The sequence below is a fragment of the Platalea leucorodia genome (genome assembly GCF_965183815.1).
Source record: "Platalea leucorodia genome assembly, chromosome: 21".
Classification (NCBI taxonomy): domain Eukaryota; kingdom Metazoa; phylum Chordata; class Aves; order Pelecaniformes; family Threskiornithidae; genus Platalea; species Platalea leucorodia.
The window spans coordinates 5,510,634-5,534,707 of NC_138843.1; the positions used below are offsets into that span (position 1 = coordinate 5,510,634).

Sequence of the window (24,074 nt, forward strand, 5' to 3'; positions counted from 1 at the left end):
AACTCCGGTTACCTAGGAACAGACACACTTCTCTAATGCGGCCAGTTCTTCTCATCAAGCACAGGATGAGCATTTATTGTCTTGTGATCAGGAGAAAAACACAAACAAAAACCAGAGCTCCACAAGTGACATGAAACATCGCACACATATACGCCACGTGATGCCGAACAAAACCAGGAGCCAGGTCCAGGTTAATGGTGTTAAGAAGTCTTAGAAATCTAACGTAAACATTTAAAAACACACAGAGGAGTCCAAAAAAATAAGCCATGGGAGTTCAGGCAGCGCGTTGAGTCAACTTTCTGGAATTACGGTTTCTGGCATCGAAGAGGATGGAGGGGGGATGAGAGATGGCAGATCCCATCCAGAGAGGTTCATTTAAGCTCTGCAGAGATCTCGGGCAGTGTGTGCTAACGGGTCGCGATTTTGGTGCCTGGCTCCGACCATTTTGGTGGGCAGGCTCCTAAATATCCCCTCTCCTTGCATCAAGCATTTTCAACGTGACTGAACGTGGGTGCTTCAAAACAGCCCCCCAGATTATCCAAAGGGGGGGGGTGGGGGGAAAGAAGCAGGATGTGGAGTCCCTGGCAGTGCTTCTCCCCTTGGTTCCTTTGAAATCTCCAACCTGACACACTGAAAACGGACAGACACCAATCGCTTTGGAAAAATCTTGGCAAGAGGCTGAGGATGGCGAGGGGCAGGGCGGGAGGGAGCGTGGTACACGGGTGCACCATGTTCTGGCTTCCAAGTACGGCAAACCTCGCATTCGGCCCCGTTAACCTTCCCTCGCTCCCCCGTAGGACAATCGTATCTCCAGGGAGTTAATCGGCAGGCAGTTCTTTTATCACTCTCTGATGGCAAGCGACAAAAAACACTTAAAATTACACTTGACACAAGACAAAGGCACCTAAAAGCTTGACAACGCGATCGGGTTGTGTTCTGTTAAGAAGGCTTCAAGCGTTCGTACTTACAAGCACATTGCCCACTCACAAGGAAAAAAAATCCCTCGTGTTCGGAGCACGTTAAATATCCCAGCCGCAGCAAAAGGCTGGTTCTGCAGCAGGGTGTCAGTGTTGCTTGTAAACAGAAATTCAGGGAGGCTCTGCCCTCCGATTCATGTTTGCTTTCGCTTTGGCCCCAGTAACACAGGTGTCATGCAGACTCCAAGCTGTTCTTCACTTAGTATTTACAGTATGACACAGGAAAAGTTAGTAGAGCAAATGGGAAGTTCTGCAGGGGGGATGCAGAAGGAATTCTCCTTCGTGAGCTAATATTTTATTAGATAAGGCACATATAGAGATAGTTTTCAAAAGATCACTTGCAAATCAATTCCACCTAGCTAGGACAACCTCCCTGTCCTTTTCCAGAAGCCAATTTTGTTTTCCAGTTACTCAGCGTGAATTTGGAGTGACTCCACTTGCACCGTAACACCTCTGGCACCCCACCCGCCAGCCTGCCAAGGCAGGCAGGCTCTGGGTCTGACCCACGGGCGCCCAACACCTCCCAAGCCTCCGCAGCGGAGCGCTCTGGCCTTCACACGATCGTTGGCCGAAACTTTCCGAGCCAAAGACTTTGAACACTCGCTCCCTATAAAAATATTGGGAACTGACCTCCCACTTTTGACAGGTTTGAAAAAAATTCACAGCAGGCTGTTGAGGGAGAAGCAAAAACTGCAGCCTTTACTGCTTGGATCGCTGAAGGACACAGGGGAATTGGATGGCTCAGGCTACAGGGGTCCCGATGTGCATGCACAGAACGGAGATGAATGACGAGATGGATTCTAGCTCTCGGGGAAAACCATCCCTCCCAACAGCTTTTTCCTCTCTTTAGCCAATTCGTGGAGAAAGGCAAAAATCTCTCCCTGCTCGTACACAGAAGGAAAGTGCTGCTGGCTACACAGACGCAGACCAGGCCTGCCCAGCTAACACCAGTTACGAGGGCTAACAAGCTTTCCTTGGTCTACCGGACCTCACTGCATAATGTTTGGATTTCAACTACATTGGCGGAGGGCAGAATTAAAACTATTCACTGTAACAGAATTACTCCCAAACCACACTGGGGCCCCAGCACTGAGATCAGTAGTTATCTTGCATCTGGCTCCTGGCTGGGAGCCCAGAAAAAGGGCGTCCCAACAGGGCAAGGTGTGTCTAGCAGGGCACGAAACCTGGGTGCCACATAAGGGGAAGTCAGATGGCGTAGAGATCTCGTGCTGCCTCCCTGTAACAGGGTGAACATCGCCCTGGTAGCCAGGTCCAAAGCCCAATGTCAGCAAGCTTTTCAATAGCTTCCAGTGGGCTTTGAATCAGGCTTTTAGCGAGCAATCATTAACCAAATGAGATGAATCTGCACCTTTGAAGCACAAAGATTCAGCGAAGACTTTTGGCAGCAGGGAAAGCAAGGCTTCTACCGTAACAGTAGTCCTAGCCAGAGAAACGAGGACTCTTGTGGACTTCACAGCTGAACAACACTCACCCGCAGCAAGTACCGTTACCTAAAGGATTCTTCACCAGAGAGCGCAAGCAAATGAGGTTGTAGGTTTTACAAATACCTTTGATATCACTAGTACCAAATCGTTTAGGTGTTACATTTCCCTTAGAGTGAAAAATTCCAGATTATTCATCCGGGAGAGTAAACACCGGTTGCTACTACTGCTCTGACTGTTAAAATTACAGACGACTTGGCGGTGTGCTGTGCCTGTGATGAAAACCAAGCAGGGAGGCAGGAGAAGGAGCAATCGTGGTAGCGTTCGCCGTCGTGGGGAAGTCAGCCTTTTTCACGTACGGTCAGGAGAGGATTCCCTCAAGCCAGGGCAGCGAACGGTTGGTTCCTCAGTCTGCAACGAGGCAAATACTGGTAACTCAACGCAAAACAAAAAGCTTTTCTGATAAGGCCGTGCAGAGCTCCGGAGGTGGCGAGGGCTGACAGCACGTATCTTCTGCAGTGATGAGGAGACAAAAACCAAAAAAGTCCCCAAGATGACTGGGGTGCTTGGGGGGGAATGCAAATGATCTTTTCAAATAACAATAATAAAAAGACCAAAAAGAAGAGAATCCAGGCAGTTTGCAGCTGTTGCTGCTTAAGGCCATTGGTTTCCTGGGGGATAGTTGGGCACTGTGGGATACTCCGGCAGGCTGTTCCCAGAAAAATTGCTGTACTGGGCCTCCCTGCTGGGGGGGTTCCTCCATGTGCCACTGTTCCACTCGTCCTGAGCCTTCTGAAAGCTTCCACCAGCCCCTCGGTAGATTTTATGTACCTAATGGATGAAAGAGAGAACAAGAGGAAAGTCAGCAACAGGTACCCACACCTCGTCCTCAGAAGAGCTACAGTCACTTCGGTACTGTGGTGTGTATTTGTTCCTCCCTCTGTAAAGAGCTATATTTCCAAGGAACAAAAGCACTAAAAATGTAATAATACAGCGAACAGAGGTGCAAACAGATAATATCAACCCCAGACTTGAACCCGTTTCAGCCACACGTCTGGGATTCAGGTGGGGGATCCCACAGTGAGGCAGCCAACCCAGGCCAGCGGGCTGAACCCTCTGTAAAACCAACACTGCTGCTTCAGCAGGGCCTCCCTCTTCTCTCCCCCTCCGCCATCAGGCTACTGAAGCTTTCCAGACAGTCCTACCTCCAAATCCTCCTTTCTGCAGAGAACCGAGGACCGCTTCCCATCCTGCCACCCCACTGCAGGCCATCTTGGGATGCTTCACCTCTACCATCAATGACCATCCCGACGAGCAACGAAGCTTGCCTCGAGTGACGTAAAGGAACACTGCCACGTGAGATGGTGCCAACATCCAGCCCCGGCTGCCTTGTGTTATCTGGATTTGTCCTCTAGCTACCCTGAGAGACACCAACTGACTACGCTATAAAACCTTTAAAAGCAGTGATGGCTTACAGTGGCTGCTGAGCTGCCTGTTCACATTATTGCGATACAAAGTGCGGATCCTCCAAGTCAGAGAGACATCTGAAGCACCTACCCTTAAAATGCAGATGAGCATTGCGACCGCTGACATTGTAAACATAATGGCAGGAAACAGCATGAACACAGCAGCTGCAACGCTGGTGCTGAAGAAAGTAATGGCTGCCAACCATCCGCTGGAAGAAACAGAAAGAAACGATATCATTATAGCTCTCTTTTTAAAGTGTCCTTATTATCAGAAAAACTGTTTACTCATACCCAGAAATTACAAGGCAGCTTTAAAGCTGGACAGAACTAAACCCAGCTCAGGCAGGTATTTCCCCGAGATCTCAAATCTCGCTTGCCAGCATCCCTCGCTAATCCAGTCTCAGACCTTGCGGGGACAGCCAGCTGCACAGACTCTGGGAAGAGAAGATTTATTCCCAAGGTGCTTTTGGTTGTGCAGAAGTTGTGCGTCTAGAGACCAGACTTGGGAACAGGGAACACGAGGGTCCTATGATTTACACTGCATCGCTGTTCCTTTGATGGCAATAACCAGGTAGGGCAACTGGAGAGCATCAGCAGTTAAGAAAACAAAATGCTATACGGAGGGCTAGGACTTTCTGTTATTCGTAGTTTCAGCAGGAATTGCTCTTGAGTCTCTAGAGACAGAAAGTTAAAATGCCAAACAATTATAACATAACCAGGGACAGACACTAAAATGCTCCCATTTATTTTAGGATAACTCTCACAATACTTGCTCTATAGGCCAACAGTGAGTCATCGTGCACTGCTCACCATGTGTTGTGAATAATTTGAGGGCAATGCTAAGACAAGATCGCATGAATCTTGAAACTGGCTGGTTAAATGGTAGAAAGAAATGGATATTGTAGGAAGGTGCTAAAAAGAACAAGCAGGTGAAGATATCTGACTTCTGCCAATACAGCAATGAAAAGAGAACCGGGTACTCCAAGAGCAGATATAATTACGCCACAGAGGAAAACAAAGCCTCTTCCACTCCACCCTGTACAGACTCCCACCAGTTTCTCCAAGGTTCACGGAAACAGCCCATAGCCTGAAACTCTCAGGCCTGGTAGCCGAGCGCTCGCCTGTAAGACGGGAGGAGCATCCTGCTTACCAAGCTCCCCATCCGGAGAAACCGATCGCCTGCAGGATCGTGAGGATAAACTGTGCGCCAAAGATGAAGAAAAAGGCCATAAAATTAAACGAGCTGTCCGACCTGCGAAGGAAGAGAGGAAGTTAGGGGGAGACCGGCACCTCGCGTTGCTTCACGCCGATGTTTGACCCATCACGTACAAACCCCCAAACGCGGTATCTCAGAAGAGATCCCTCTACAGCTATGTACTGTGAAGGCTACTCCTCTTTCCCTGGCAGTGAAAGCACGTAGATCCATGAATCATCAGCGCCTTATCTTGTCCAATAAGCCTGGCTCCTGCAATTGCTCTACCAAAGTAATTGCATATACGATGACACACGAGGAGAGGCAGTCTCCTGCAGAACAGAGAGTGCCGGCATCATTTCTCTGACCAAACATCTGAAGACAGCACAGCCTGACACATGTGCGGCTCAGCCGCTGGCAAGTAGGCACAAGGGAGCCTGAACACTGGCTAAAAGTGATCACTGAGCATGAGAATTCCAGTTGGGAATGTCTCAGTGGCTGCTCGCCATCACGCTTACACGCCCACGGTTAATAATCCAGCACTGGGACATAATAGGAGGAAAAACAGCCACAAGAGAAGCGGGTGGCACCCTGTCCGGGGAAACGCAGAAGCATGCTTTCGCATCTTTGCGGGCCCCACGTCTCCAGGATGCATAGGTTGAGAGGGTCCTGAATATGTGAGGTCCTCTAATTTACGCAGCTGTAACGGGCAGCACGGATCTGATCCCACGCAAGGAGGCTGACCAGGTACATTCACGGTCTCTCCATCATGGGTGCGCTGGGGCACAGCGCCGTCTTGCCCGAGTTTTGGCTCTGCCACGGAACATCTTCATCCCATTAAAGCAGCTACGTCAATGAGCCAGCCTTTCACTGTAAGCCCAGGCACATCTAAAACTCCCCAAACTATCATTTTTAATGATACAAATAATTCCCGTTCTCTCAGGAACTCAGAGGGCCCACGATTTACAGAACAGATTTACAAAAAACACCTCGGTTGCTTATGAGGCATCTTGGTGGAAGGGGGAGTTTACAAAAGAGCTCCAGTCATTCCCAGCTCCTGCTTAAACCCTGAAAGTATTAATGTTTATTATTTTTATTATTATTTTAACGTTTATCAGTATTATAATTCTAGCCCCTAATGCCTAAAGAGGAGATAAGGGAGGCAGGACCCCAGGCTCTGGAGACATCAACGCTGTGGACCCTGGCGAGTCTGAGGCAAGTGGAAAAGCCTCCGGCCAGACCCCTGCCGCTCGGAGCCGCGCGTGTTGGTACGGTTATCTTTCATCTTTCCAAAGATGGCCACAGAGATGCTGTGAAAGAAATTTGCCATCCCTGAGTATCCTCATGATCCCACCCTTCAAATAGCACCTCAGAGTACAGCAATGTGGAAGAAACTACATTAACCATGGACTGTTCACCGTAGTGCCTATCATAATCCAATTAACAAGGATTAGGCTCGAAGCTGAGCCTTCAAACAGACTCTTGCAACTACGACCTGAAAGGGCTGGAGGAGTCTTCATTTGAAAGGATCTGTGGGAATTAGTGAGGATACACAGAAAAGGTGATTTCTGATCCAGCTTTCTGGTGCAGATTTGCAACAGCTCTGCCCTAGCGCCAAAGCTCTGCAGCTAATTTAATTTTGGATGCAGATGTATGACGAAGGTTTTACGAAAGCATCTTCGCAGTACACGATGCCAGTATTGAAGGGTTGCCTCTTCCCAGAACAAGTGTAGCGAACGGCTCTGACCTCGCTTTCTTGAATCACGACTAGCCGCGATCCCACAAGAAACAGTGCTGCCCCGCTGCAGTGTTTTTCGAGCCTCTTCTGCAACTGATGTCGAAGTCAGGGATCTCTGGGCTTGCCAGTCTGTCCCTAGGGCTTATTCTTTTTTTAACTGTAGAAGTCTTTACACAGAGTAACCTCAGGGACCTTTCAGTATTCAGTTGCATAAACACATACAAACAACATTAAAGAAATAATTAGAAACGGTCCTTGTGAAGCCCAGAGGAGGTCAACGGGGAAGAGTAATTTTTCCCAGACTTCAGAATGGAAACTGCGCTTTGAACAGAGCCCTAGCCGGCACACGGAGGCCCTCGGGCTTCTGAACTAGGGATGGAGACAAAACCCCAGCCCCAGAGGGCAAGAGTTCAGAGCTAGGATTTTCATGTCTATTAAAACTTTCAGATGAATCCAACCCCGTGGCCTTCCGCTTCCACCAGAAATAATCCTCCCCTGTACTCCATGATGTAGTCACTGATGTTGTAAGCACCACCAGCGCATTAACTGCCCAGTGTTGTTAGTATACAAAGCGTAAATTCGGAAGAGCATTTAAACAACTAATTTAGCATGTGCTAAATAGGTAGGACCCCACCTGCCAACTCCCATTTCTATCAGCTGCTTTTGCTGTTACCTAAACCAACTCATCACAGAACCCGGTGAATCATCAAACTCCAGAGTATTCCGGTAACGGGGAACCAGAAAGAGCTTCACCTTCAGAGTCCAAACCCCTGACTGGTGTGCGGGCTCTGCTGGTGACCCGCAGTGTGACGCTGGGCAGGTCCCTCCCCTCCTCTCTGCCCCCTCTCCCTGCGTCAGGCTGGAAGGCGCTCAGGACCTTCACAGCTCCGACGAGCGTTATGCATTAATGTCTGAATAATGCCTCGCGATCCACAGCCAGCGTGAGCAAATGCAAATGATTATTAATTAAAGTGAAAATGTAGGATGGCTCTAAATATTTGTGGAGTTTCAGAAGGACTCGCTCCAGGGTACTGCTTTTATCTAAAAAGCAAAGCAGCCAAGCTCTCAAGTATCTAGAGACAAAAACCAGAAGCGTTCTCAAGAACTAATAACTTAATAGTCTTCCATCAAAATAAGCCTCAATGAAGCTTTACCAAATTATTATCTATCTTGACACTATACTGATATGAGGGTGCTGCTAACCTTGAGATATTTAAGTAAAATATTAAGTCCATCCTCATGGAAGTGGCAAATTACTTGCTGCTGCTCACCTCCAATCCTAGGCAGGTGACCGTCAGTCCTACATCTAGTATTTAAAGTAGCCACCTTCTTCTTCATTTTGGAAGTAAACAAAACATTCAGACATCCTTAATCTTTACCCCAGACAGAGACATCTCCGTAGGAGCGCTCCCCACTAACAACATATCTCTCTCCCAGAGGAAACCGAAACGAAACCGCCTCGTGGGCTTCTACTTACCGAAAGGCTTTGTACGCAGGTCGGAACCAGCAGACGTAGCCGCAGGGACTGAAGAGGATAAGCCAGAGGATGGCCAGACCAAAATTGACCCCATAGCCTCCTCCGATCCACCACGCCAGGCACGCAATTATGTTCACTACTAGCGTGATGCAGTAAACTGCGAAGAGGGCAGAGGAAAGAACGTGAGACTGTGCAGCTTCACGTCTTCACGCAAAAAGGAAACAAATACCCAGTATTATAATAGGAAGGGTCCAGGCTGCAGTAGGAAACTCAAGCCCAAGAACGCAACCGCTCGGAGCGAGTCGCAGGTTCCTGCGTGACCGCAGGAGCCGCAGCGCAGACACGTCCATCTCCAGAGGGAGCGCTGCAGCCGAGGGACGAGGAAACTCTTTTGGGACTGCCAAAGGATGGAGAGCTGGGTAGCAACCGGTGCGACCAATACAAGACTCAGGGCAGTATTATGATGAATTACGAGCAAGGTTCAATTCCCATTTGTAGCAAAACCCCTTTATGAGAGGAGAGGGGTGTAAAACGCTGCCCTGCACCCAGCCTCAATATGACTTTGGTCTCTGTGCTTGCTGAGGCTGCCCCAGCAGCTACTACAGAGCCAGCACGGTGCCTTGCGGGCTCTTTCTCTGCTTCCCTGGGCCTCTGAGGAAGCCTGGAAGTCAGCTTCAGGGCTTCTAAGTGCTGCTTTGAGCGAGGGGATAAGCAAACTCCAATCAGGCTGAAAACACAGGACCATAGGGGTGGCTTAAAGGCCTTTTTCCCTGTTCCTGGCACTTGGATAAAAAGGAACAGTTGACAACAGCCCCCAGAGCGCACCAGTGCTGCGCTAAGTAGACGTGCACGAAGTGACGCTGCTCTCCCCTTTCCCTGAAGCTCAACATCATCGCAAAGCGGGGCTGCACGCCTCCTAGCTTTCGCAGGCTGAGCTCATCCCCGTGCCAGGGGCTCCCCGCTTCCCTCCACGCGCTCCCCTCAATACTCCAGGGACTCCCTGCAGCTGCCCCTGCAGCCCCTCAGGCTCTGCCAGCGTGGAGGAGGCTTAGCCCAATTACAAGCTCCGATTTTGGAAAACAGGTGGTGAGTCTTAAAAAACTTTGCGGTAACCTCTATCAATTAGCACAGATAAAGCGAAATGAGAAGGCGGAGGGTCCAAACACAAAAGACCCTTCAGTACCGCCTGGTGATGAGCTCACAGTAACGCTTTGGTCCTTGGCCTCATTTATTCAGCCAAAATTAAATCCCTGAATTTCTCTTCACCCGTGCAGGTGAACAGACCCTGCCCGTTCCTTGCTTCATGACGTGCGGTGGCTCTGCAGCGCGCCTGCACGTCACTGGCGTGGTCGTCTGACGCCCGATGCCAGTTCAACTCTTCTCTTTCCTCCTCTTGGCACAGACCCATCTGCCTTCAGGCAGCCCGGGGGCTGCGAAACAACTACAAAGTTTTGTGGTCGTAAAATAATATTGACGACGCAGTCGGGAGAATCTAGCGTGGAAAGCATCCGAACCCAGCTGCTGCTTCTGACATACAAATTGCATGAGAGTTAAAATAAAACATTGTTTTGCTACAGAGAAAATGTCTTCTGAGTAGCTAACAACAAGGCTTTATGTGCAATGGTTTGAATGTATCTTAATATTGGGGGGAAGAAAGGATTTTAATTATTTAAATATTTCATTTATACAGTAATTAGCTGTACTTCTCCAAATTTTTTTTTTCAGAAGCTATTTATTCTCCAAAAGTTACCTAAAAAACCCAAACAAACCACGAAGCCAAGAGGACCTATAAAGTTTTAAGGAACTTCTGGTTCTCCCTGCACATCAGGTAGGAGTTTGTTCTCCAGCAGTGGGAGCTCTGGTACAGGTTTCCCCAAATCACCATCCACCTTAATAAAATCTTCACATCCGATTAAAGTAATGAGCATTCAACCTTCTAGCAACGACTTCTGCGTTTCTATTTTGAACACCAGCCTTTTCTTGTTTACCGCCTTCCCTCCATATGTCTCTCTCTCTCCATCCCATCCCAAAAATTTGGGGAGACCCCAAACGAAAGCGTGCAGCAAATGGAAATTGAAAACTCGTGGTGAAAATGCCAGGTCTCCTCAGCCAGGCTAGACTCCTTGCCCAAACGGCTGGCACCCTTCCAGCCTGCCATTAACTCGAATGAGGGGCGCTTTGTTTAGGAAGAGTCGCAGACAAAGGCAGCTTTACAGCATGCAACATTTAACCAGTTAGTCTGAAGGGACAAGCAGTTTCTTCAGGCAAGAAAATTACAGAGCTCATTTCAGCATCTCTAAATAACGAAAGAACAATGGAGTGATAGATTATGCTATTATTTATGCACACAAATCTCTCTCATACACACATCCTATGCATCTGGAATAAAAGCCATGCCACCAAATGCATATCTGGCAGAAAACAAGCTTTCCTTCAGTGAGAAGGGTAAATAGGATGACAAGCATTTGGGGAAAAAAAGATAAGCAAGGCAAAAAGATTTTTAATCTTCCAAAGCGTTCCCTGTGGTTCTCTAGGCCTGCCACACCATTTTTCATCCGATTTCATTCCTTGGAGAAGAATGGTCAATTTTCATTCCTGGCTTTTGAATGGCTAAGCCAGACAACACAAGCCCGGAGCCAGGAGGTTTGTTCATCCAGAATATCAGCAAATCACCAGCTGTGACCAAGAGGATCAGCGCCCTTCTCCGGCAGGACGGGGGACGCTGTGCGGGCCGTGGAGAGCTAAGGGACAGCGTATGGCTAGAAGACACTGCTTCGATTGGGAAGGGAAATCTGCGGGTGGCACAAACAAGGGGGAATTTTAGCCTTCCTACAGCAGGGTGGGGAGACAGGTAGCAAGCAAATGAGCCACATTTTTTTTCTTGCCTAAAATTCTCCTGTTCGTCTTAGTTTAGGTGAACTGGGAATGACTTTAAAAGGGCTATTCTGGGGAGTAAAACATCACTTGACATTAATAAAGGTATCAAATGCGGTCTGCTTTTTTCCTCCTCAAATTTACTATGAACTAGACTCTTCTAGCACTGATACTCTCTCCTTTCTTGAACAGCAGCTCTGCGGCAAAGATTCAAGGCACAGCAGCTTAAAATTTGGCCATAAAGTTATATTACAGCATTCCAAGATGAATCATTGTTTCTCATCAACTAATTGCAGTCAAAACTTTAAAGCATTGAAGTCATCGAGATCTATGTTTTTTTCCCCTACACACATACATTTTCCCAGCACAGGTTTCTTATTCAACTTACAGATCCATACGTGGTAGATTCTCTTCACCAGAGACTGATAATCGATGGGAATTTCATCAGCAAAATTCTGGTAGAAACATGGTTTCAGAGGGATAAACTTGGGGAGCGGTGGGAAGTTATTCACCTTTTCTACAACGCAGAACACAGATATTAGCTGAATGCAGAAACGTTCTCATATGGCTGAGCAAGTGTAAAAATCCTCCGCACCTTCCCAACGCACACCCGTGGACCCCGAGGTCGAGAGGACTCACAAGAATCAGAGAGAAAACCATCGCCGGCTCCAGCCGTTCACGTTACTCACTGCAGCGCGTTCATCCTCACCCTGGACACCAAACACCTTGCCCTCCTTCCTCAGCAGCGGACACGATATTTAAACTAGCACATGCAAGGCTGAGAGCGAGGAATAGGAATGAGCTAATAAGCAACACGTGGATTTGATACCTTTACACATCAGTGTAAAGTTGTGCGAAAGGCGCTGCAAGACAAAAAACCTTAAAATAAGCTCCAGGATGAGGTTGCCCAGGAGAAGCCAGCAACATCTGGGGGAAACAGGCTGCACAGAGGTTTTTAGTTACAACCTCTCAGAAAACCAAAGCAAGAGGAAAGGCTGGCCACTGTCCAGACAAGCAGATTTACCTTCAGATACAAGCCCCGAGTATGCGGGCTTGCTGGCGCATGGATCAGGCCTTAAGACCTGTAGTAGATACATCCCTGTGACTGTAAGGAAGGGTGCCTCTGGAAAGCATCTCTCAAACTAGAATTTAGTACTCGGATATCACCCAGTACAGGGAAGGTGAGTCAGATGTCAGGGATGATTTTGTTGTGACAAGACTTAGGAATGTACCCTTTTTTCTTTAAAAGTCAAGGTTTTCCTGTAAGGTTAAGCCCCAGCAAAAAAAAAAAAAAAAAAAAAAAGGCAAAAAAAAAAAAGCTTTGCATTCAGATACAATAAATCAGCAAATGCTGACAAAAGCGATATGAAGTAAACCTTACCTTGGGAAGAAATTATGTTTTAAAAGTAATAAATGCAGAGGATTTAGGCATTTAAAGCTGCTGTCAGCTTCTAGACAGATGCGCAGATTTGTCTGTGTATACGTGTGTGCCTGGATGTGCCTTTCTACATGTTTGGGAATGTTTGCTCTTGCCTTCCAGTGCTGATTAAAGTTTGATTCCAGGGCATTGTGACTAATTGTCTCTCGTCCACTTCAGCCCCAGTAAACAGAATTAAAAACAACCAGAGGAAGAGATGAAGAATGTCCTGGGAAAACCTCCAAATGGCACAGAAGATGAGAGGAAATGTCTGAACAAGAACTGTCAGCACAAGAGTTCCCCTTCTCTTGCCATTATCTCTGTGTGAGAAGACATTTCGCAGGAGCCGCTTCTTAGCTTCATTTGAAGGTTGGCAGGGAAGAGTCTAAAGCTGTAAGCCATGCGTTAGGAAAGAAAAGGCTTTACCTTCATGCAAAGGAAAGGCATATTTTCACGCCAAAAATATGGTGAGGATAACGCCCACTGTGAGTACATCAGAATTAAATACGGAGTAAAGTCTGAGGTCACCAGCCCAACCTGACTTTTCAGTAGACTTTTCCTTATGAAAACAAACGTTAAATCTTCTGCCCCTCCTCACCCATCTCCTCTAAATGCCTTTTACATTAATTCAGCTGCCCTCCAAAGCCGGTATTAGTTACTGGTTAACACCTACTGCTGACCCCATCACACGTAGTGCTGATGTCCCACGGCTGCCTTCCAAGTCCATAGGAATTCGGACTTCTTAGCACTAATTTTTTGTTTGCTATAAACACCTAATGGGCTTTCTCCGGGACAGTCTGCCTCAGCAGCCTACAAAAGGACATAACAACGCTGGATCACGGGAAAGGAAGGGGGCACAGCTTTTAAAGCCACAGAGACAGCTCTCTAGGGAAGTCAAGACGACCAAGATTAACCAACCACAGTAAAAACAGATTCTCTAACAATCTTTTTTTTTTTTTTTTTGAGGGAGAAGAAAATTTTGTTCTGTCTCTCCAACAGCTGAAGCTGCAGCTAGGTACTTTGCTTCTGCTCTCTTCCATTTTCTCTCTCCTACAGTACAGATCCGTCACAGGCAGAAGAGCTGCTGCCACAGCCTCTAGTGCAGAAGTCCCCAAATGGTGGGGCAAAACCCAGCTGGCCTGCTGGGCACCAGCCACTGCAGTTTGCCATTTTTCAAGCTCACAAAATGCTCCAAGTACTTCCACAATTGTTTGCTAGGTACACAAAGATCGGGATTACCTCTTCTGTGCTGCTGCCCAGCCGCAAGCAGCCAGAGGACCACTGTTACCCACCCAGAGACCCTGTAGTTTTCAACTGTTCTGAGTTACTTCCAAGAACTGACAAAAGAAATCAAACAAAAATATCACCTTTTATGTCTGACTGCATAGCTTGGAGTGCCACAGCACTCCATCAAGGCCAGGATCAACCCATCAGATCAGCAAGCACAACCCATGCTTTCAAAAACCAAACTGTATGACCAATGAACAGCAGCTGTAGGCAAGTCCCAGGCTTTCTCTTATCTTAAAAAAGTGGGGAGGAATTTTTTTACTAATTTCGCTACAAGTAAAATTAAGATGTATCAGTATCAATAGTACAGCTAGGAACGCTGTGGAAAGCTGTTTAGCCTCTGTAAGGAAGGAATTATTCTCAGGTACTTTTTTGTGAATAAATTCCATCCTCAAAACTTTCAAACAAGTCGCACCTGAGCCTTTATTGCTAGAACAGTAACCTCAGCTGACAAATCTACAGGGGATACAGCGTGAAAGTGAATGTGACCAAGGCAAGAAAAGAGAAGCAGCTGAAGAGCTTTAGGGATCGCTGAGGTCCCAGGAAGGGATGCACGTCGCATACCTGATGCATTACAGCCATCACAGCACACTGAAAAACATTCTCTGAAACCATTCTTCTCCCTACATTGCCGGATTTTGAGGTGCTCTTACCTGCCATTTCTGTTAGGAGTGTTCCCTGGTGAAGTTTCAGACAGATAGCAACAGATCTGTCGGAGAAAGAACATCAGGTCAGCACATGTCACTAACCAGCACCCAAGGAATCTCCTGGAATCGGGAGTATCTCCGGTACGGTGTTTGACAGACTGCGAGCCCGGGGTTCCCACTACAAACTACTCATCCCCGATTGCCCAAAGCAGGCACGCTGGAGCCTTACAGAAAGGATCACAATTTCTCCTTGTACATATGAAGCTCCACCTGGTAGCATCTCATTCAGCACAACCCCACTGTCAACCACTTTTCAGGCTTGTATCATTCAGCAGCAAAGAAACGTGCTCTTAGCGGCACCTGGCAAAGGCTGAGGATGCACAGAGGCACTGCCAGAACACGTGTACCTTCCAGCCGCAGCCAGACAACAAGCTGAGGCAGACAGCTCCGGCCGGGACCCAGCAAAGCACATACATCAGAAGAGAAATTTGTACGAGCTCACCAGACTTAATGCCTCATTTAGGTGCTGAGATGATTTGTTGGCTCCTGGCTCTCTGTGGACCTTCCCAACTGCTGAAACAAAGCGATAATCACTGTTAGCGGGGAAGTAAACTGCTGTTAAAAGAAAAATCAGCTGGTACACAAAACGCAACATCCCTCATTATTTTAATAATTCTGCACAACCCTTCTTAAAATGCAGATTCATTCTTCCTGTTACTGCCGTTGAACATAACCGTAATTCTGGAAGAATCAAATCCTGCAAAGTTTACTCGGTGCCAGCTGTGTTGTTGATTTTGGCAGAAGTGGTCACACACATGAAAGCCGCAGAGAAGTCTGGACTCAGCTTTGATTCTACCGCTTCTTTGTCAAGGATAAAAACACCGTCTGCCCCTACCTGCAAATCCCAGAATGGAAACACAGAATACCACAAACCAACCCCCTAAACCAGCACTGCAGGGTCTGACAAGAGTTCTCAAGAATGAAGGAAGTCTAAACTAAAAACTGCCCCTACAAAACCAAAACAAACACCACATGCTGCCGCCGGCACCGGCAGCAACCACAGCGCCGAGGTCAGAATAGCCGCGTTGTACCCAAAGCCCTCGGGATTCACAGCGGCTCGTTTCCCTGTTCTGCACCTCTGTGCTGTTGTCCTGCGTGCCCCGCGTAGGGTCTGGAGGTTGCAGAGTTTCCACTGGCGCAATTATTTTCTTGGGGTTGCATTAACTTTCCTTTTTAACTGAGTGACTCTAGCACAGTCCTTGGTGGAGACAACAGCACCCTGATAAGAAGGAGACCTGTACAGCCAGCTTATTCCTCCTATACAGAGAGATGCAGTTATATACAAGCTTAACTATGTCTACATCGAGGAGAACATATTATTTTTGCTTGTACCGATCTAAAGAAAGCAGCAGAGGGTGGACAGGAAAGCTGTGTCGGTCGTGAGCCGCTCAGGGCTGGGACTCCCTGGTTGAAGGCTCGCACAAGGGGCCCCGTCGCAGCTGAAGCCTCCGGGCTTTCCCACAATACAGACGCTACCCAGCGTCTGACAGGCGTTTTATAACTCCTGATTTAGAAATGGAAGCATTTTGCTTTGCCCTTTTTTAAATATGTGAATAGAAAATGAAGTATGAAGACAGTTAAGAACACAATTAAAACTTCACCCCACCCATTTGCAGCTGCTCCCAGCTGAGATCCGGAAATTTGGGGGAAAGAGCAAATGACACACGAACACCAGTTACGCTACCGCACTAAGAGAAAAGAATCTGTCACCGAAAGACGAGCAAACGAGTAAGGTCCTTCTGAAGAAGAGGATTATTTAGTTCATGTACTTCAGTGCCAGTGTCTTACAGCTGCAGAGGTATCAGTCTGTCCACTGGAAAAGGGACCAGGAGGAAAGACCGAGGGATACATCGGCTTGACGGGGGCATCTTGGCCAAACAGCAGCTCTCCTGTGCCCTCCCTTCTCAAGGGGACAACTGTGGTGCTGCTGAGTGGCTTTAACTCAAATAAATAAATAAAAAAAACAGAGAAAGCAGTGTTCCAATGATCCACTCCCTCCTCATCTTACCCAGTTGTTCTCATTCACCTGCTCATTTCCTAATAAAGCCCAGCCACGGTTTAATGCTTTGAAGACAGAGTACATTATCACATAAAGAAGCTACAACAGAAACTACTGAATATTCCTCTCTTCAGCAAACTTTGCTTTTATGAGTAACCTCACAGAAGTTCCTGGGGCACCAACTGTAATTTCCCTACAGAAAGATGTGTTTTGGAACCGCAACGTGGCATTAAGAGTATTTCTTTCTGCAAGGACAAGCGCGTACGACCAAGTTTTACACTGAATAGTCAGTTCCTGAAACGTGTTGACCTTTCACTGGTTCAGCTGCACCGAGGCTCCAGCCTGGCTCTCGGTGAAAGGAAAGGGAACGTTTCCCCACGGACACCTACGGCAGCAAGCTCAAACCTTTCACGGGCATGAACTGACTCTAGGATCCAACCCAATGATATTTTTGTGTAGTGCTCCAAGATATACTTGCACGGGAGTCACTGTTTTCACACCTCCCCAGCTCACCACTTAATCTGGGCAGGATTTCTGCAAACTCTTAATTGCAGGGTCTCGGGATAAGAGGCCTCCGATGTACAGTCAGCAAAAAATCTGGTGTCTGCGTAGCCTAAACATCCTCAAGTCAAGCTCCAGTTGCGAGATCCTGGCGTAAGGAAATAGATTCGCAGCAAATACAGGCAAACAGGTACATAAACAGCTATCACCCAACCACGCGTGAATTTGTGCAAGATAACAACACGTATAAATAAGCTCTCTATTCACCAGAACATTTTCAGTTTAATTGGGAATAGACAAAACCCAACATCCTGCACTGCACTCCGCTGCAGAGATTTCTTCATATATAATCCACTGTTTGCAGAGGGAGGAAAAAACCTGTTGTGGTTTAAGCCCAGTCGGCAACTCAGCACCACCCAGCCGCTCGCTCACCCCCCTGCAGTGGGACGGGGAGAGAATCGGAAGGGTGAAGGTGAGGAAACTCGTGGGCTGAGATAAAGGCAGTTTAATAGGTAAAGGAAAAGCCGCGCACACAAGCAAGGCAAACCAAGGAATTCATTCCCTCCTTCCCATCGGCAGGCAGGTGCTCAGCCATCGCCAGGAAAGCGGGGCTCCATCACGCGTAACGGTGAGTTGGGAAGACAAACGCCATCACCCCGAATGTCCCCCCCCTTCCTTCTTCTTCCCCCGGTATTTAATTGCTGAGCCTGACGCCGTATGGTGTGGGACATCCCTGGGGGCAGCTGGGGTCAGCTGTCCCGGCCGTGTCCCTCCCAGCTCCTTGTGCCCCCCGGCCTCCTCGCTGGTGGGGGGGTGAGAGGCAGAAAAGGCCGTGACTCTGTGTAAGCGCTGCTCAGCAAGAAATGAAAAATCCCTGCGTTATCAACAGTGTTTCCAGCACAAATCCAAAACACAGCCCCATACCAGCTACCGTGAAGGAAATTAACTCCATCCCAGCCAAAACCGGCACAAAACCACACAGGCTAAGGAAACCACGGTGTGAAGTGAACTTCCTTTTTCCACTGTGCTCATCCGTGGTCAATGAATAACTCCAAAGTTTACAGTCCAACGCACATGACGCACAAGAGCCCACTGGAGACAGTCGGAGCTTTTCTTCACCAGTGTTTCAAAGACAAAAATGTCCTGTATCATTTTAGGAGACAGCATTTTCCTTTTAAACCAAGACACGTATGCAAGCAGCACTGTTTTTCTACGCGGACAACAACATGAGTACTTTGAATGTGACTTTAGTGTGAAACACATTTCACCATCTCAGATTAGGGAAAATTTTGTGGAGTACCTGCGGCAATCTGCTTGAGACACAGTATATGACTGCAGGTATGTTACTGTTTAGTCCCTTTGTTTATTCTGACTGTATTACAGTAAATAGTTTTAAAAGCTTCAGTCATTTCTCACTACTTCTTTCTCCAAAAAGAGAGAAGGGCGATAGGGGAAATAAATAAAGGACAGGCCAAAAGAGGAGTGCTGACAGGGAGGTGGGAGAGCTGAACTCATTCCTGCTTTGCCATAAACCCACCTGGTGACCTGGGGCAAGTCCCCTAAGACCAGACTCAGAGGACACTGGCTCCTCTCGTGCCATCTGCAGATGTCCCAGTCAAACCCAGAAGAGCCCGACATCCTAAGCTTTCCATCCAGCAAAATTCACCAGCTTCTGAAGTCTTGCTTTAGGCTATTTTCTGTACTGCTTTTATATTTTCATTCCGATATGATGACTGTAGTGAGGCTAAGAGCTTCTAAGCAGATCTGTACTCAAGGGCTTAATCTAGAGTACTTTGCCAAAAGCAAATCAAGGGGCAGGATCTGTACGTAACAGCAACAGCGGAAGAGCTTGCCAACACTCCCTCGTAAGACAATAATTTAAGGATTAGAGCACAAGCAGAATCAGAAGACCTGGGCACAACGCACATCTCCTGAAAGTGGTTCGAGCTTACCCCTCTGGCGAGGGCTATCAGCAGAGACCAGGCTTTCGGAAGTCACTTCACGCTGCAAGGCAGCAGACCCCAGACGTTTCGGAAGAGCAAATGGCCTAAAAGCAAGGGCACCCCACAGGGATCTGGGAGACGTGGATTTGAAACCACCAACGCAGCCTCCAGCGCTCCCGAGACAAGCAAATACCTTGCTCATATGCCTCTCCAGTTGCATTTAAAAAGTAAGCGGTGACTCTGCGCTGGTTTTAAGAGAAAAGGCTGGTTTTGAGTCTCATTCAGACGCCCAGCTCTTATCAGGAACTTCCCAGAGAGCCCAAGGCAGCAGAGGTCACTCTGCAAGGCACGAAAACGCTTGGTTCAGCTTTATGAACCTAGACTTTGTATAGCTGATACAGTTTGTATTTGATAGTGTTTCCTCTCCCCGTCGCACGCTGCCAACCCTCGTGGAGCAGGACACGGCCGCTTCAGCGATGCCAGCGCAATGCTTGCAGTGCCGCGCTTCAAATTAGATGAGGCGACAAAACCAACCAAAAAAGTAATTCTAAAAGTCACCCAGCACGACCGGTGAGAATGGGGAAACTGTTTATGGCAGCACTGCTGCTGAGAAAACGCACAGGGAACAATAACGTTAGCAAGGGTTAGCCTCCTCCCACGTCAGTCCGACAGACAGCTCCAAGTTACCGCAGCTTCTTGGGGACGCCTGGCTGTACAGGGCATTTTGCTGCCCACTCTCCCCCTCGTCTCCCATCCTGAAGCTGGTGAGAAAGCACAATTGGAAGCAATTCCCCTCAGGTCTCTCCCAGCCTCTTTACACAGCCAGATCTACTGCCTCAGCAAACAGGCAGAAGCCTTAATTTAGGTACTACAGGACCCTCAGCAGACAAATATTAACTTCAGTACGACCTCTTCCAGAAGTAAGGCTCAGCCGCACAGGGGCAGAGCCGCAGAAGGCTCAAGAGGAAGAGAGAAAGCACAGAAACACGCATGTTCAGGGCAGAAGCCTATTCCACCGCTTGCCACCTACTTGGACTGGCCTGAGGTAGACGACCCGGGCTGCAGACAGTAGCAACAACATTCGTTGACCCAGAATAACACTAAAAAGCAGATAAATTAATCCATCAATTACCTGCTTAATTTCTAAGCTAATGCTCTCTTCATCACAGGGTCAGATAAGAGCTTCTTGAACTAGTTAATGCTCACAAAAAACTAAACCAGAGAGGGGGGAATAAAATTACAACATCCATGTGCTGCCTCTATCAAAGGCAGCACACGAAAGAGCCGCTACCCAAACCATGCATGTCAAAAAGCTTCACCCTCGCTCCTCACAGTCCCTGGGGATCACTTACGTGAACTCCCCCAGCAGGAGCTGCGCTCGCCCTGCCCCGAACGCACCGGCCTCATCCCCTGGCCTGCCCGGGGAGCCCCCGAGCGCTGGCCCCGGCAGATGTGTCCCGGCCGGCTGGCAGAAAGCAGCCACGAGAGGCAAATTCCAGAGCACCCATGGGGGAGAGGATGGAGGGTGCTGCCAGGGTGCTCGCAGTCCTCGAGGGGACAGGGGCAGCCCCCATACCCCTGCCATCGCGCTCCGCGGGGGCACGGGGGGCTGCCTCCGGCCCCGCCCGCGCCCGCTGCCCCCGATAGCTGCTCCCACCGGAGCTGCCCCCAATCCCCCCCCCGCCAGGGCTGTCCCCGATTCCTCCCCACACGCGCCATCCCCCCAGCCCTGTCCCCAATGCCTCCCCAGGCACAGGCTCCCCCGACACCCCCTCCCCTGCCCCCGTTACCCCCAGCGCTGCTCCCCAGGGCTGTCCCCATTACCCCCTCTCTCATCCCCCTCCCCGGGCACTCCCCGCTGCCCCACGCCAGCCCCCGGCCAGGCCCCGTTACCCCCCCAGGGCTGAAGCAGCCCTGTCACACGCCCCCCGCCCGACCCCCCTGACCCGGGCCGCTGCACCGCCAGTCCCCGAGGGCGCCCGCTCTCCCTCCCGACCCCCAGCTCCCCTCCGTTCCTCCCCCGAGGCTGTCCCCGCTGGCCCCCGGCCCCGGCCCGGCGCTCACCGTGCCCACCTCAAGGCGCAGCGGCCGGAGCCCCGCTCCCCCGAGCCCGCCGCGGGGCACGCTGGGAAAGAGAGTCCCTCCAATGGCCGCCGCCGTGGCGCTCCCGGCGGCGCGGACTACATCTCCCAGCGTGCCCCGCGGCACTCCACGCTCATCACGTGAGGGGCCAGCCGGCTGCGGGGCGTGGGCTGAGGCGCGGCTGGCTCCGCTACGGGGGCCGAGAGGGACAGAATTGGCGGGGGGCGAGGCCTGAGGCGCCTGGGCGGCCCGGGCCCCGGCCCCGGCCCCGGGCCCCGGCTTTGCCGCCCCGAAGGGGTGGGTTTGTCCCAGCCCGTTCCCCAGACGGCTGCGTGGGCCGGGGCGGGGGTGCGTGGACGGCCCCTGAGGGGTGGAGGAGCCTCAGAGGCGGTGCCAGGGCCGAGGAGAGGCCCCCAACGGCGGCGGGCAAGGCTCAGCCCCGTACGGGCCTGGGTCCCCACGGCCCTCACCCCTTCATACCTGTTAAAAACCTGTTCAAACCTGTTAAAAACCTGTTCAAACCTGTTAAAAACCTATTAAAAACTGTTAAAGGGGCTCCCGCACCCCTCAGCAGGAGGAGGTGCTGCCCACCCGCGCAGGCCGCGTCCGTAGAACCACAGAATCGTTCCATGCTGGTGTCATTTTCGGAGAAGCAGAGCGGTTTGGGGACGGGGGCTTCGTGCCGTGCCCCTCCTGGCAGCTCCCCGCAGCGGAGCCGCCAGCGTCGGAGCCGCTTCCGAGGCACCCGCGGGCTGCGTCTGCAAACGGCCCCCGCGCGTCGCCCCGCCGCGTTGCTGGCGTAGTTACGAGGGTCGATGGGTGACAGCTGGATGCGGGAGCCAGGGCTGTGTGCTCATTGAGGAGATTGCTGTTTATAACATCGGTCATTAAATGCTGATTTCACTTCTGAATAAGCCAGGTAAATTAGCAGCAGCGACAACGGAGCTGGTGCCCGGTCCGTGCGTGACTTACCCCCTTCTGCAGTTCAGCAAAACGGGGTGGGGAGGTTGAACAGAGCAGGCACTGAAGTCTTTGTGCTGACAGCAGTGTCCTGGGAAGCCCCCACCCAGCCACACTGGCGGCTGGATTTATACACTTACTGGATTTATACCCTTCTGTCTGGTTCTATAGCTCCTTACCTTATTTACACTGCATTAAACTCCTTAACATAGGTACCAGTCCATCTCCAAGGTACCAGCTCTATCTAAATGCTGTTAAGTTGGCCGTATATAAACCCTACTCTACTTTAAAACCATTTACAAGCCCTGGGGCTGCGGTTTCTGTAAACGCAGCACTCCCAGCTCCAGGCTGTGTGAGTCAGACTCAGCCCTCTAACACTTAGCTGAGCAAGCGCTGAGGCCTTCGCACCCCTCATCTGCAAAATTTCCCTAAAATACAGCCCTTGGGGCTCCTTGCTCGCGTCCGGCCCCTGCTCTAGGCAGGCTGCCCAGCTTTGCTGGGGGTTGCTCCCCAGAGCAGGCGCAGGCCGTGCCACTGGCTGCAGTATTTGCCAGCTGGGCAGATAATTTTTGGGAGGGAAGGATCAGGCCTCCGTCCATCTAGAAGCATCACAGACACACAGGGAATATTTTAGCTATAAACCAGTAGAGGTCACCCCGCCCCAGTAAATCCAGTGCTACTGGAGACATTGGGCCACCAGAAAGAGAGAGGGAGCGCTTACTGGGGAAGGTGGGACAGATGCGTCCTGCCGCCTCTCGCTGCAGGCGTTTGGGGTTCCAGGGACCCCTTGAACCCGTCCTCCGCTGGCTCCCACCGACCGCAGATGTTAACGCTCCTCTCGCCGATTCCCAGCATCGCCCCTGGAACTGAAAAGCCGTTTTTCATAAACGTGTTTTGTTTAAAGTGTAGCTCTTTGCAAGGAAATTTTTAACGGATTTCCCATGCTTTAATTTATTTATTTTAAAAAAAAAGGAAGACACATGATTTTTTTTTTTTTGTGGAAAAAGACATCTTTTTAAAAATGAAAACCAAATAAAAGTGCCAGCGTGCGGGAATTCGGCAGGGCCGTGGGCTGCTACACCCGCGTCGCTGCCGCAGCTCGGGCTGGTCCCTGCGTGCTCCCACGCCGCACGCAGCAGCTCCCCGCAGTCCCGGCCACCCCAGCTCCGCTCCCTCCCTCTCCAAACAGCATCATAACCCTTCCCCATGTCTCCACGAGCCATGCCATGTTTCTGGCTGTTCCTGTCTCTCGGTAGCAGCTAGGTTTTGTCCTGCAATATATAAACTCTGCGGGTGGGAACCGTGAAGGAGGACGCGTGCTGCCTCCTGGGAAAGGCAGAGCGGTAGCGGCTGGGGAGCCGGTGAGGCGAGATCCTGGGATTTACTGACCCTGCTGGTACAAGGATCCTTTTCATTTTTTTGCTCTGCTCCACAGCTCCCGGGCAGTTAAACCGCTGCTGCCAGGGACAGAAATGCTCTGGATTTGCACGGGGAGCATGCACCCAGGTGAGATTTTTTTCAGGGGAAGCAGAAGGGGGAAACGAGGATGAGATTTGCACGCTTGATACCCAGTGATACCTTTGAACCGTCTGCATCCTGACGGAGAGGAGTCCTTGCATCCGAGTCCTTGGATCCAGGGCACGTATCTTCCTTCCTTTCCTCCTAGGACCGGGTACTGTTTGAAAAACGAACTCAGACCCCCCCCCCGCCCTGAAACGCGTCCCCAGTACTGCCCGGTGCGGTCACTGGCCGCAGTTCGGGGGTGTCTGAACAGAGGTTTCCCAGATGAAGCCCCTTCCCAGATCTCGGGATCCTTCCCGGCGTGTGCCTAGCTGCAGGTGACCCAATAACCTTACCACAGCTAAAATCCAGCCTGGTCTCCAAGTTCTGCACTGCCCTGGGGCTTCTGGTACTGCTGAAGAAAGGACAGGCTTTTCTGCGACTTTGAGGGCTTTGCTTCCAGTCTCACCCTTTGCTGAAATTTGGAATCACAGTCACTATTTCCAATATTA

The 24,074-nt window shown here is 50.0% G+C and overlaps 1 protein-coding gene across 10 annotated transcripts; it reads right to left on the minus strand.

Annotated features, from left to right (window-relative positions):
* Positions 1–76: 76 nt before the first annotated feature.
* Positions 77–21,169, minus strand: SCAMP4 (secretory carrier membrane protein 4). Of its 10 annotated transcripts, none has more exons than XM_082331082.1 (9): positions 21,094–21,140; positions 20,051–20,120; positions 15,020–15,087; positions 14,524–14,579; positions 11,555–11,683; positions 8,293–8,449; positions 5,036–5,137; positions 3,977–4,094; positions 77–3,250 (listed from the first exon to the last, which is right to left on the minus strand). In XM_082331082.1, the coding sequence occupies exons 4-9, from the start codon at positions 14,528–14,530 to the stop codon at positions 3,074–3,076; spliced, it is 690 nt and encodes a 229-aa protein (XP_082187208.1). In that variant the 5' UTR covers positions 14,531–14,579; positions 15,020–15,087; positions 20,051–20,120; positions 21,094–21,140; the 3' UTR covers positions 77–3,073. The 10 variants fall into 10 exon arrangements, with proteins under 10 accessions (XP_082187208.1, XP_082187206.1, XP_082187205.1 ...); XM_082331080.1 differs by having other exon boundaries at positions 15,020–15,090; XM_082331079.1 differs by having other exon boundaries at positions 21,085–21,137.
* Between the last annotated feature and the right edge of the window lie 2,905 nt (positions 21,170–24,074).